At 34.2% G+C, this 14,648-nt stretch overlaps 2 protein-coding genes across 3 annotated transcripts; both read left to right on the forward strand.

Annotated features, from left to right (window-relative positions):
• Positions 1–562: 562 nt before the first annotated feature.
• Positions 563–4,095, forward strand: LOC127075942 (endoglucanase 25). The gene is made up of 6 exons (XM_051017481.1): positions 563–1,160; positions 1,790–2,103; positions 2,282–2,743; positions 2,835–2,970; positions 3,070–3,242; positions 3,340–4,095. The coding sequence occupies exons 1-6, from the start codon at positions 785–787 to the stop codon at positions 3,739–3,741; spliced, it is 1,863 nt and encodes a 620-aa protein (XP_050873438.1). The 5' UTR covers positions 563–784; the 3' UTR covers positions 3,742–4,095.
• Positions 4,096–4,719: 624 nt separating this feature from the next.
• Positions 4,720–7,963, forward strand: LOC127075951 (MLO-like protein 13). Of its 2 annotated transcripts, none has more exons than XM_051017490.1 (14): positions 4,720–4,931; positions 5,122–5,179; positions 5,339–5,559; positions 5,661–5,777; positions 5,895–5,952; positions 6,061–6,146; positions 6,252–6,326; positions 6,444–6,532; positions 6,683–6,732; positions 6,817–6,857; positions 6,958–7,158; positions 7,244–7,311; positions 7,405–7,465; positions 7,586–7,963. In XM_051017490.1, exons 1-14 carry the CDS (start codon positions 4,806–4,808, stop codon positions 7,793–7,795), a joined length of 1,461 nt encoding a protein of 486 aa, XP_050873447.1. In that variant the 5' UTR covers positions 4,720–4,805; the 3' UTR covers positions 7,796–7,963. The 2 variants fall into 2 exon arrangements, with proteins under 2 accessions (XP_050873447.1, XP_050873455.1); XM_051017498.1 differs by having other exon boundaries at positions 7,389–7,465; positions 7,586–7,729.
• The last annotated feature ends 6,685 nt before the right edge of the window (positions 7,964–14,648 follow it).

Below are 14,648 nucleotides of genomic sequence, written 5' to 3' on the forward strand. Positions count from 1 at the left end.
CCAATTATTAAGCAAATATGCACCGTCACTACCGTCCAAAATAACCCAAAACACATTTGTCTTTTCATCCAACTACTTCAAAATATTCAATTTCCCAAAAAAATACTAAAATACACTAACTAATATGGACATATTTAATCCAAATTATGTTATTTCAATACCATGTGTGCATATTTTAATATCTCATTTACTTTGTCTACCAAAAAAAATGGAGTTTCCTTATAGTAAACTTTACTTCTTTAATGACTATAGTTCAAATTTAATAATGTCACAGTTATTTAATAACATTTGTTAATTAATATGTTACCATTTTTAAAATTACTTTAAAGCATCCATCAATAATCTAAGAAACTAAGTTAATACTACAACTATACAACTTTAATAACCAACTACATTGTTTAGTTATTAATTTTGCATAATTATATCTAGTTGAAAAAAATTATTAAGGGCAGAAATACACTTTATTATTAATTAATAAATAAAATGTTACATGATCGAAATCACGTTTTAAGCTTAATTCTTATACACATAAAAACAGATTTTTTTATTTATAAAAAGAATAAGATGCTAAGACAGCTAAAAACCAGCCAGCACAAATGGTCTTATAGATCATCTCACTTCATTCACATTTCTCAGTTCTCATTTCTCTTTCTCTTACTCACTCCACTTCTAGAGAGAGAAAAACCAAACAATAATTAATGTGTTTTCCTCTTCTCTATTGAGATCATATTTGTCGGTGGAATTTCCATTTTCATAGTTGACACAACAACACAAGCCTTTGAGTATGTACGGAAGAGATCCATGGGGAGGTCCATTAGAGATCAACGCAACAGACTCAGCAACAGATGAAGATCGTAGTAGGAATCTTCAAGAGCTAGATAGAGCAGCGTTGTCTCGTCCTTTAGATGAAACTCAACAGAGTTGGTTGTTGGGTCCTACTGAACAGAAGAAGAAGAAGAAGTATGTAGATCTGGGTTGTATCATTGTTAGCCGCAAGATCTTTGTTTGGACTGTTGGGACTATTCTCTGTGCTGCTGCTCTTGCTGGTTTGGTTGTTCTTATTGTTAAAACTGTTCCTCGCCATCATCATAAACATCCTCCTCCGGATAATTATACTCTTGCTCTTCATAAAGCTCTCATGTTCTTCAATGCACAAAAATGTTAGATTTTTATCCTTTTCTGATTACCCTTTTGTCTTTTCATACTAAATATCTCTTCATTTTGTCTCATAGGGATTAACTAATAGTTCAAAACTTGATTTTTATGTTGTTTTACTCTGCTTGATTTGATTTGTGACTCACTTTTTTTTTGTGTCAAACATGAGATTGAAGTTCCAATTTTTGATGAAAAAAGTTTCTTTTTTTGGTTTATGTTAGCTCAATTCGATATGTGAATTTTGACAAAAAACAATTTTTATATGTGATTAATAGTGTTAAGTATGGATCTTGATGAAAAAGGGATTTGTGGGTGTAAATTTACTTGATTTGACCTGTGATTCATTTCTATTTTATGTGTCATATAAGGACTAATAGTCTAAAGTTTGATCTTTTGATGATTTAAAAAAAATTAACTTGTTTATGTTATCTCAATTTGATATGTGACTAATTGTGAAAATTTTGATTTCTGACGAAAAATGGGTTCTTGTGTTGTTTCACTTGATTTGTGTTGTGATTCGTTATATTTTGTTTGACAAGTAGGGACTAATGGTGTGAATTTTGAATTTTTTTTTATGAAAACTTGTCTTTATTTTTGTTATCTTGAATTGATAAGTGTTTGTGGTTTTGTGCAGCTGGGAAACTTCCGAAGCATAACAATGTTTCTTGGAGGGGAACTTCGTGTATGCAAGATGGAAAGGGTGACGGTGTTTCTGCTGCAATCAAGGATCTGGTTGGTGGATACTATGATGCTGGAGATGCCATCAAGTTCAATTTTCCGGCTGCTTTTTCCATCACTATGTTGAGTTGGAGTGTTATTGAGTATAGTGGTAAATACGAAGCGACCGGGGAGCTTGATCATGTCAAGGAAATCATTAAATGGGGTACCGATTATTTTCTCAAGACATTCAATCATACCGCAGATACCATTACCACCATTGCCGCTCAGGTAAACAACCATCTTGCTTTCAATTTTTGATTTTTCATTTGTATTTGGTTCTCTATTTTATGTTTATTTCATTCTATTTTGGTTGATTGGTTTATCATGTGGCATAGAAAGAAGGAATTTGTTGATTATTGGAAGTCTTTGTGACTGTGGATCTCATGTGTTCGTTATTCTTCGACAGGTTGGGAGTGGAGATACCTCAGATGGAAGTACGACTCCCAATGATCACTACTGCTGGATGCGTCCAGAAGACATTGATTACAACAGGCCAGTCACCGAATGTCACAGTTGTTCGGAGCTTGCTGCAGAAATGTCGGCTGCCTTGGCGGCTGCGTCCATTGTTTTCAAAGACAACAAAGCCTATTCCAAGAAACTTGTTCATGGTGCCGGTACACTTTTTAAGTTTTCCAGGGATCAGAGAGGCAGATACAGTGCAGGTAGTGCTGAGTCTGCGACATTCTACAATTCTACCGGCTACTGGGATGAGTTTGTTTGGGGAGGCGCGTGGATGTACTTTGCAACCGGAAATAACTCGTACCTTAGGATTGCTACTAGTCCCGGTATTGCTAAACATGCTGGTGCTTTCTGGGGTGGCCCTGATTATGGAGTACTGAGCTGGGATAACAAGCTTGCTGGTGCACAGGTAATTTTGTTGAGACCTTTTGTTAAGGCATGCACGTGTAATTTGATTTTGACAAACATGTCTAATTTGATTTTTGACATTTTGTATTCAGGTTCTTCTTAGTCGATTGAGGTTGTTCTTGAGTCCTGGGTATCCATATGAAGAAATTCTAAGGACCTTCCACAATCAGACGAGTATAATCATGTGCTCCTACCTACCTGTTTTCACAAGCTTTAACAGAACCAAAGGTAACAAATTCTTACTTCAAAGCTTTTAACTTGACACCGGAGTTCATGATTTTCCAATTTCTATTCTGATGCAAATGTTGGTATTTTTTATGCACACAGGAGGCTTGATTCAGTTAAATCATGGTAGGCCTCAGCCTCTCCAATATGTAGTCAATGCAGCCTTTTTGGCTACCCTATACAGTGATTACCTTGATGCCGCCGACACCCCTGGGTGGTATTGTGGACCTAATTTCTATTCAACCGATAAACTCCGCGAGTTTGCCAGGACACAGGTATGTGATATGCTGCTCCTTTAAGCGAGTTTGCCAGGACATAACTACAACATTTTTGCTAATTTTTCTTTTTTGCTTCCCTGTTATATTTTTGTAGATTGATTACATCCTTGGGAAGAATCCACGGAAAATGAGCTATATTGTAGGTTTTGGAAATCATTATCCAAAACATGTCCACCATAGAGGTGCATCTATACCAAAGAACAAGGTTAAATATAACTGCAAAGGTGGATGGAAATGGAGGGACACATCAAAGCCAAATCCAAATATACTTGTTGGTGCCATGGTTGCTGGTCCTGACAGGCACGACGGTTTCCACGATGTTCGATCAAACTACAACTACACAGAGCCAACACTTGCTGGAAATGCTGGTTTAGTAGCAGCATTAGTCGCTCTATCAGGTGACAAAAGCATACCGATTGACAAAAACACCCTTTTCTCTGCTGTTCCACCAATGTTTCCAACACCACCACCACCTCCAGCACCATGGAAACCATAAGGTGTCATTTCGTTGGTTATCTTTTTCCACAGCAAGTACCCATAAATGACTTGAGTGCATTGGTAAAACTTCAGATGTTTTATATCTCAACTAAAAAAGTTCAAGGAAAATTTTGAAGACAAGGCAACATGCTTGGCCTAGTGAATCTAGTTGGTTGTGTGGCTAATGGTGACTCGAGAGTAGAATTAAGACTTGATAAAGTGGTACTTGAGAGTGTCTCTTTGTATTTTTCTTTTTGTGATATACATAGTATATTTGTATCAAAACCAAATCTTGTATTCTTTAAACATGAAAACTGAACAGCTTGTAATTGTTTGACAATTTCATCTAATGTGGTTACTGTTTTACTCTTGACCTCTATTTCATATAAAACCTTTCTCTTTCATTCTATTTTTGTAATATCTGTCACTACTATAAGCAGAGATTCTATATATATAGATCATTATATATATATATATATATAGATCAGATATATTAATTAAAACTTTAAACTTGAATAGAGAATATCTATTTATAATAACGATGAGAGAATCAACCTTGAACCTGAAAAGAGAATATTTTTTTATAATAGCCACTAGAGTAGGAGCTATTTTTTTATATGTATGAATGCACAAGCATAGTTGTAACTGCTAAGAATCATCCTCTTATTTAGCATGTGGCATGTCAGAAACAAACTAAACTTGGCACATAAGCAAGAACACACCACTCCTTCACAGTTTGTTTTATCTTCTTTTATACAAGAACTTCATCTCAGAAAATAAAAAATCTGTCTAAAAAGCAAATTTTGTATCATGAGTGTTAAACAAGTTATGTTTTTTTGTCATAATATAATCGTGATCAGAACTTCAGAATCTGGTTCTACTTTTTATGCCAACTCCATTTAGCTGTGTATATGCCTTGATTTCTAGGGAAAAACATTCTTTGCTTGCTGGAATCAATAGTGTGCAGAATATAGTTTCCTTTAACAAATGTCACTTTCTGTCCAACATGTATATATTGAACAGAAAAAAAAAAGAGAATTGTCTTCAACACATAGCTCTGCTAAACTGTGTTGATAAAAGAACATGGCAGAAGAAGAAGAACTGAACCAGTCTCTTGAATATACACCAACATGGATTGTTGCAGTTGTTTGCTCTGTCATTGTTTTCATCTCTCTGTGCGTTGAGCGTGCTCTTCACGGCCTTGGAAAGGTAAATCAGCACATACATGCTTTCATATTTCTGTGACCTTCATGTTCCAAATCTATTCTTTAGCATTATGGTTTCAATTCATGGCAGCAAGAATAAGTAATTTAAAACAGTACTTGCATTTTAATTGCTTTGATATACTTAATGACTTGTCTTGTTTATGATGAGCTTTTTATTGGATCGAATTTTACAGTACCTAAAGAGGAAAAAGCAGCAAGCATTATATAGAGCCTTATCAAAATTGGAAGAAGGTTGTTTCTTATACAAACTTGAAATTAATCAATTTTGACATGCAAAGAATTTTAAGTACGAACTTGAATCGGCAATAAAAAAAAGTAATGGTAAACACAATCTACTTTAACATGATTCTTTACCCTAACTTATGTGTATCTCTGTGATATTTTTACCAGAGTTGATGCTTTTAGGGTTCATTTCCCTTCTCTTAACTGTCTTTCAAGGTCTAATAAGCCACATTTGCATTCCACCTAAGTATGCAAGCCAAATGCTTCCATGCAAGAGGTCTCCTGGATCTTCTCACGGTTCAGAACATGAACTGATATACTATGATACTATAATCAACAGAAGAAGGCTTTTATCTACAGATACTGGTTCACAGCATTGTAGACTAGAGGTAATTGTCGACACATTTTATACGTTGCAACTGAATTTACATGAATTGAAAGCATGTAATAAGATTTCTATTTATATTCCTCCTTTTTTTACCCCGAGTAGGGGAAGGTACCACTGTTATCGCTGGAAGGATTGCACCATCTTCACATTTTCATCTTTGTATTGGCCGTTGTACATGTAGTATTCTGTGTCGCAACAATGATACTTGGAGGTGCAAGGGTAATAATAAATCGGCGATATGATATACTCTATGAAGATGATATAGTGCTTACTAGTAAAAAAATTAGTCCATTTATGGATTGCAGCATAATTATGTTTGTATTTTATCTGAAATAGATTCGCCAGTGGAAAAGCTGGGAGGATCATGCAAGGAAGAAGACAATAAACTCAAGTGGTAATTTCATAATTTGAATCTTAAATTCCAGATGATGAATATATAAGAAAATGAACTAGTTAACTTTTTAGATTTTTCTAAAGTTCTAGCTTTTTTTATCACCTGCAGGTGAAACTCTTAGATTAGAGATAGACGAGTTCTTCAATAAGCATGCTCAGGGGTATTGGAGAAAAGCAGCTGTAGTTGGTTGGCTTGTAAGTCCTAGAACTTTCTACGCGGTTTTCTTTGGAACCTTATTTATTCTTATTCCGACTTTTACCTATAGTTTGAAATTTTGTTGATTGGGTTTGTGTTGACAGAGATCATTTTTCAAACAATTTTTTTCCTCAATTACAAAATACGACTACCTTGCACTGCGGCATGGATTTATCAAGGTTACAATCATGTCAAGTTATATACGGTTAATCTCTCGAAAAAATAGCTAACTTCATAGTATTTACTTAGACTGACATGAAGATATATTTTCTTTGTATTGTAACCTTTTTTTACAGGAACACTATCCAAATGATCCCAATTTTAATTTTCATAATTACATGATGCGGACACTTGAAGTCGACTTCAAAAAAGTTGTAGGCATAAGGTGAGGGCTCAAAGTCTCAAACATGTTTTTCTACGATTTCGGTTCATTAATCAGATCCATTAGATTTAGAATAGTCTATTTAAACGAATTAGTATATGTACTCTAATTACAGCTAACCAACCAATCTTTATTGTTGTACTACCTCCATAGCTGGTACCTTTGGGTCTTTGTCGTGCTGTTTTTGCTGCTGAATCTTGACGGTAAATCGAGAACTCTCTTTAGCAATGTTTTCTTTAACAACACATTTTTAAATATACCTACCGATATGCGTTTTTTCTCTGCAGGGTGGCACACTTATTTCTGGTTGGCCTTTTTACCATTGATAGTAAGTGGCTAGATTCTTTCCAAACGAGTAATTTTGTTAACATTACTATGTTAAGAATGGAATATTAGTGAAACTTATATTCAGCTTGGTGATGAAACAGATACTACTTCTTGTCGGGGCAAAGTTAGAGCACATAATCACTCGTTTAGGCCAGGAGTCGGTAGCAAAGGAACATCCAACTGAACGAGTCAAGCCATCAGATGAATACTTTTGGTTCGGCCGACCGGCCATTGTCCTCGACTTACTTCACTTCACTTTGTTTCAAAACGCTTACGAGATCGCATTTTTCTTTTGGATTTGGGTGAGTGCATTGAACCGCCTTTTACCTTTAACTTAGTAAATCTTTTTGTCAATCTCTAACATTGATTTTTATCGCTTATATGCAGTCAACGTATGGATTCGATTCATGCATTATGGAGAAAATCGCCTACATCATCCCAAGAATTATAATGGGGTAACAAAAAACTTATATTGCTTCTAAGAATCATATATGATGTATTCTTTATTCTCAGTTCTTATCTTACTGCTTAGTTTTCATGTTATGCAGTGTAATTGTTCAAGTGCTTTGCAGTTACAGCACCTTACCTCTTTACACTCTTGTGACTCAGGTTCGAATAATCTACGAACACGCATTCTCCGCCATTTGATTCATAGAAGTATAAGAATTCATCAAAAACTTTAACATGCTTTTTTTTTTTTTTGGTTTAATCTGTATTCAATTGGAGAAGATGGGTAGCAGTTGCAAGATTGATAAGTATGATGATAAGGCGGAATCACCTCCATTGTTTCAAAGAATGACCAAAGAATCAAACCAAGTTTCTCAAATTGGTGAACAATCAGTTATCATGATGGAAGATCATGCAATGTCATCTACAATTGAACTTCACCCTATGAATCAATCTTGTTTGGAAAGAGATAATGTATTCAATACTCAATAGTTGTATTCTTTGATGATATTCACTTGCATGATTTCATCATATGATTGTATAGATGAAAGAATGTTGATACAATTATTTGATTCTTGATACAAACTATATAAGAAGGAAAAGAAAAAAAATTTGATGTGAGAGTAATTGTGGTTATTGACTCTTATAATCACTTGTTTATGTCTTGACCAACTTATTAGGTGTGTTGATTTGTAAATGTTTTTTTTTTTATTTAAAAAATTGTAACATAAGAGTTATCAATTTGAAGGGAAATGATTTTTCATATTCTCCATAAAAATAGAAATATACTCAAAGTTGGTTGGATTTAAGTTGTTTTAAGTTTTAACTGTTTGAATTAATATCTTTGTTTCTGTTAGTTAAGTCATTTAATTTATTGTAAGTAAGAATAATAAAGTACATCACTATTATAAAATCAATTCAACATGAATGTTTAACAAATTAAATCTTAAAGTTCTATTTTTAAGTATAATTCTCAATTTATACTTTTTACTTCACTAAATTTTACATTTTCTTACTTATTCTTACATTTTTCAAAATTCATAACTCTCAACCACTAGAGAAGGTAAAACTCACAAATTCTTCACAAGTCTTTGATTTTTAAAAAAATCAAAATTACCTTCAATATTTTTTGCAAGTCTTGAAGTATAAGTAAGAAGTAAGTTCTTATTTTTCTCTTATTTTTTCGGTCGTATTTTTTATGATGTTGATGCCATTAGAAACACTCACAAATAGGGATGACAGAAAAATACATATCTAGAAAAATACATATCTATCTAGAATAGTTAATACAGTTGCATTCGTCATTAGTTTGTTTTTGAGTTCCTAGAAATTATGCTCACACTTATTATCTCACACAAAAGGCATATTTTTTCTAGTTATTCGGATTAAAGGAAAATAATATGGGCATTTTATAATAAATCTTGAACAGTAACTCATTAAACCTAAAAAAATTGTGACTTCAGAAACATCGGTCGATCTTTCCAAATTTAACACTATTTCGAGATTGGATGGATCAATAGCCACTTGTCCTCGTGATATTACATGGCATAAAAATTTCACTTATATTAACCAAGATTACATTTTGTGAACTTAGCATAAAGCTTATTTTCTCGTAGAATTTCTAGTACTACTCTAAAATGCTCGACATCCTCTAGAGGGTTTTTTGAATAAATTAGATGATCATTAATGTACAAATGTATCTGGTTAAGCCTGAAAGATATGATTCATATAATTCATGAAAATTGTTGGAGCGTGTCATACACTAAAATTTACCTTGAGTTTTTACTTGCATCAATATAGTATAATCTATCTATTTTGTCGTGCATTTCATAAGTTAAAAGCATTCATCAGAATTTAGATGAAAAGTCGAGAGTTCTAGTATTTTATCTGATTTTGATGACATTCGTTCAGTCATTTGTTAATTGAGAAGTAAAAAGATTTGATTTCTCAATCTCAATGCCTCATTTACTCCATCGTATTGTGTTTTCAGAGGTTCAGAAAGTGACAATCAAGAGTATTGTCATCATCTGAATCTTTGTTGGTTTAAATGTTATTGAGAATCAGAAGTGAATGGTCTAAGAGCGATTTATTTGCATCTGATTGTCTATTCATAAGTATTTAGTTAGTGAATCAGCACATTCACCAGACATTTGCATTTTATACTTGTTACATCATGTATTTCGTTTCGCATAACACTTAAAATGTCACTCGAAATAATTTTTTGGGTTAACAGACAAACCGATCGAATCGTTTCGCAACTATACTTCGAACTAACGGGCGAAAAATTTCAAAATTGAACTTGCAGACGTCAGTTTTATTAATCTACGTTCCGCGTAGTTTAACTTGATGTGCTCGTTTTTATTTTTCGACTACTTTTTCAATCACATTTTAATCAGTCTGAGCCTTTTAACCGATCAATTTTTATTTTAAAATTTGATCAAAATCCGTATGTTTCCAAGAAGATTATTTCGCGTGATTATTTTAATGCGTCCAATTTATTTTATCGGGCATTTTTATGTCCGATTTTTATTCATTTTTAATTTAATCATTTTTATTTTTTTAGCAAATTAATCAATATGTTTAATTAGAATTAATTATTATTTTAAATATGATTTTATTTTGTTTTATTAATTTTGTTCTAATTTTTAAACTTTAATTTTAGCATTTTCTTTATATTAAGAATCAATCTTTTTAAACTAAGAAAAATTAAGAAAAATATTCCCTAACCTCCCCAATAGGAAGGGACACATGGCATTGGGGGAGGAGTAGTTTTTTTTGTTCTTTACTCTGCATCACGTATGCATGTTGAAACACAACAATACAACATTGAAAATATCTCTTTCCTCTCACCTCTAAACCACCACTGATACGCCTTCAGCTTTTCATAAAAACTCACTCTTTTTCCTCTGCAAAAATATATCATCCTCATCATAAACTTTCACTCACAAAACCATCACCTCCTTTACTCCATAACCACCTTCCATTTCATTTTTGCAGAAACTCTAACTTATTACAACTCACCTCCATAACCACAACACAAGATCTTGAAACAACTTCCTCTTTCATCCTCCCTTCACCATACACAAACTCACCTTGAATCTTCCATTTTCACACCAAGCCATTCGTCCTTATTATTCATTCTTTAAACCGAAACAACAACATCACATCTACACCATCTCCTCAACTTCAACCTAAACCTTCTTTTTCCTCCAACACATCCTAACATCAACAAATCACAAAAACGACTCACAAATTCAAAGACAAAAACTAAACAGTCACCGCGAAAGAATCTGACGAACCCCCGTCACATCCAAACTCTTTTCATAATCAAACTTATGACACTTGATCCAAAGTCGAGTCGTCCCTCAGTTTTTTTAAAGCTTTTCACAATAAAAATGGAAGAAGCTAATTAGGTTTGGACTTTCTCTTTTCTCGAATGTTAGGATACTGTTGTAGAGCTCCATGTTCAAACATTCATCTTCCATATTAAAATACAATAATTACCAGAATTAGGTCATTTCTCTTATAGAAGAAAAGGATTGATTGAGTATCGACCTTCTCTTTCCCGATTGTTTGGACACTGTAGTAGAGATCCCTGTCTGAATAATCGTCTTCCGTTAATGAACTTTGACCTAATTTGCCACACATTTTCATAAATAAACTTTTGGATGAAAAGAGAATGATTGGGCTTAGGCCTCTTCCTTTTTGGGCATTTAAATACTATAGTAGAGCTCATTGCTTGAATGCCTGTCTCCACTTAAAATCAACTCAAACTCATCAAACTTGTTTTCCGCCCTTGTGCGACCCCGAAAATATTTTCAGAAAAGAGTATGCTATATCAATTTCGACGCGAAACAAACAAAGACTTCAACCTCCAAGAACGAGCAGCAACTATAGGTTTAACCGCTCAAATGCGATCTAAGCATCACTCTCTAAAAGCAATCAATCCAGTAGTTCTATTTTAGTAGAACTACGTATGCCTTGAGTTCTTCATAGCACCTGAAGATACGTAGGAGCTGAATTGTGAAATCTTGTCTGACACATTAATATTAAAAATCCTAAGTCTTTCCTTTCTTTCTTTCTCGTTTCTCACTCAATAGGCAGAAGATCGCATACTGATATCATACTAAAACTCTTACACAGAACTAACTAAATGAGTCCCGTTGAGTACAACAAATGTGAATGGTGCTAATATAATCCCCTTGCATAACCGACTCCTGATCCGATTTGGTTGCGACGACTATTTCTTTTTGTTTTTCATGGGTTTTATCGATATTTTCCCTTTCCCTCTTTGGGAATAAATAAAGTTCGATGGCGACTCTGTTTGTTTTTGCACCGTGACAGAGTGTTAGTCACACCAAAAGGAATAATTAGAAATTCATAGTGCCCGTAACGAGTTCGAAAAGTTATTTTAGACACATAGGATGATTTAATTCTTATTTGGTGATAGTCTGATCTCAGATCAATTATGGAAAACACATTGGTTATTGAATGTGATCCAACAAATCATCAATCTGAGGCAACCTGTATTTATTCTTGATGGTGACTTAATTGAGTTGACAATAGCCATCCTTCTTCTTCACCAGTAATACTAGTGCACCCCAAGGGGATACAATGGGTCTGATAAAGTGCTTCTGAATTAATTCTCCTAACAATGCCTTTAGTTCTTTCAATTCAACTAAGGACATTCTATAAGGTTCCATTAATACTGGTTATGCTAATAGAATACAATCGATTGAGAATTCAATCTCTTGTTCTAGCGACAAGGTTGCGATATCATCCAACGAAACATGTTGGTACTCATTCACTATTGGTATGTCACTAGGTATGCGTTCTAGTTCTGAGGTCACAACGAAAATGAGATAGAAACTTAGATCTTTGGCATAGAGGCACTGAATCATTTGATGAGTATTGTTCAACAATGTGGAAATAACTACTTATTTTTTTGAGGCATGTAAAATCAACAACGCCAATTCCATTCCTCAAATGGATAAATTGTCCAATCTTGATTGCTTTTGTTAGAACATCTGCCAACTACTTCTGAGGGTTACAGTGAACAACTTCAAGCACTTCATTTTGAACACGGTTTCTCAGAAAATAGAACTTTGTGTCAATGTGCTTACTTCTTCCATGCAACACTGGATTCTTGGCAATGCTTATAGCTAATTTGTTGTCAATCATCAACTTCATAGGCTTGCTCACCTTGATCTTCAGCTCTTGTAGTAAGTTCAGAATCCAAACATCTTGACAAGCAGTCAAAGCACCCGCAATATACTCAGCTTCACAGGTTAATAATGCAACATCTGGTTGCTTCTTGGAACACCAAGAAATGGGACATCCCAGATACTTGAAGAAATATCCGTAAGTACTTCTTCTGTCAACTCTGTTTCCATACAATTCAGATTCTGAATAGCATATCAACTATGAATTGGCTTCAACATCAGAAGGGAACAAAACTCCATACTTCAGAGTCCCCTTAATGTACCTCAGTATTCTGACAACAGCTTGGTAATGTGACCACTTTTTTTTGTTCATAAACCTACTCATCATTCCAACTTCATAGCAAATGTCAGTTCTAGTATTGTAGAGATATCACAATGATCCCACTAACTGTTTAAAAGTTCTAGCATCTACATCATCATCCTCAATATGGTTTGTTTCATCAGGTGTGATTGAAGACTTGCAATTTGTTAGCTCAAATATTTTTAGAAGCTCAAATTCATACTTTAATTGATGCAAGATTATACCCTTATCAGAGTACAAAGTCTCCATCCCTAGAAAATATACCATATTTCCTATATCAGTCATCTCAAATTCATTCATCAACACCTTCTTGAACTTAACTATCTCATCTGAACAACTCCGTATTAGCAATATGTCATCAACATAGAGACACACCATAATCATATTACTGTCAGATATATCCTGAACATAAACACCATACTTCATCTCACATTTTCTGAATCCTTGAAGCTTGAAAAATAAATCAATTTATAGATTTCAGGCTTTAGGAGCTTATTTCTGTCCATATAAGGCTTTATGTAGCTTGTACACCATCCCTTCTTGATTCTTTTTCACAAATCCAGGAGGTTGTGATACATAAACTTCCTCTTGTAAATGACCATTTAGAAATGAAAATTTCACATCTAAATGCATCAGAGGCCAATTTCTTGCTTTGTGTTTGCCAACTTATCTATTTGGCTTTAGTTTCAACTTGTAAACCCATCTTACACTTATGGATTTCTTATTATTTGGAAGCTTGATTAACTCCCAAGTCTTGTATCTTTCTATAGCCTCAAGTTATTCTTTCATGGCCTTCAACCATACTTTATTCTTGAGAGATTATTCAGTACTTACTAGTTCAAAGTCTACCAACATGGCACACTGAATGACTTCCCTTTTACAGTCTATCTCAGTATCTTGCAACATGACAAACTCTATAAATATTCTTGATATTTGTCTGATTCTTTGTGGTCTTTGAACTTATTTAGAATCTTCTTCAGAGGATGGAACAATATTAGATTTTGGACTACCTTCAGGGTTTGGTCCACCTTCAGAGGTAAAACCACCTTCAAAGGCATGATTACCACCAAAGTCTGGATCATCATTAGAATCTGGACCATAATCAAATTCACCTTCGGAGTCAGACTCACCTTCAGACTCTCCATCACCATCAGAGTCACCTTCAGACTTTGACTCATCTTCAGACTCATAAAATCCTTTAGATTCTGAGATATCTTCCGAAGTTAACTCAGGTGTTAACATTGCACCAGAGTTGGATTGAGACTTGTTCCAATCCAACGCTTCTGATTCTTTTACAATGACATCTTGACTGAATTTAACTTTTCTAGTGACAACACAATAAAGCTTATAAGCACCTGTATTGTGGTGCCCTACAAGCAATATGACTCTACTTCTGTCATCCAACTTCCTTCTCTTAGCATCTAGGACAGGTTTATAACAAACATAACCAAACACCTTCAGATGGATCACGCTTTACTTATCTCCATTCCATTACACAAAAGGAACAATTTCCTCTAGCTTCTTAGTTGGACATCTGTTGAAGACATATGTTGCAGTGGAAATAACTTCTCCCCACAAGATGTGAGGGAGCTTCTTCTCCTTCAGCATGCTCCTTATCATATCAAACAAAGTTTAGTTTCTTCTTTCAGCAGGATCATTGTGTTGAGGAGTGTATGGAGCAGTAACCTCATGTTCAATTCTATTCTTTTAACAGAACCTTCTGAACCCTATAGAGTTTTACTCACCTCCACCACCAATTCTGAGAATTTTCAACTTCTGACCACTTTGTTTTTCAGCCTTCACCTTGAACTTCTGAAACTCA

The sequence above is a fragment of the Lathyrus oleraceus genome, chromosome 1, assembly GCF_024323335.1.
Source record: "Lathyrus oleraceus cultivar Zhongwan6 chromosome 1, CAAS_Psat_ZW6_1.0, whole genome shotgun sequence".
In the NCBI taxonomy this organism is placed as follows: domain Eukaryota; kingdom Viridiplantae; phylum Streptophyta; class Magnoliopsida; order Fabales; family Fabaceae; genus Lathyrus; species Lathyrus oleraceus.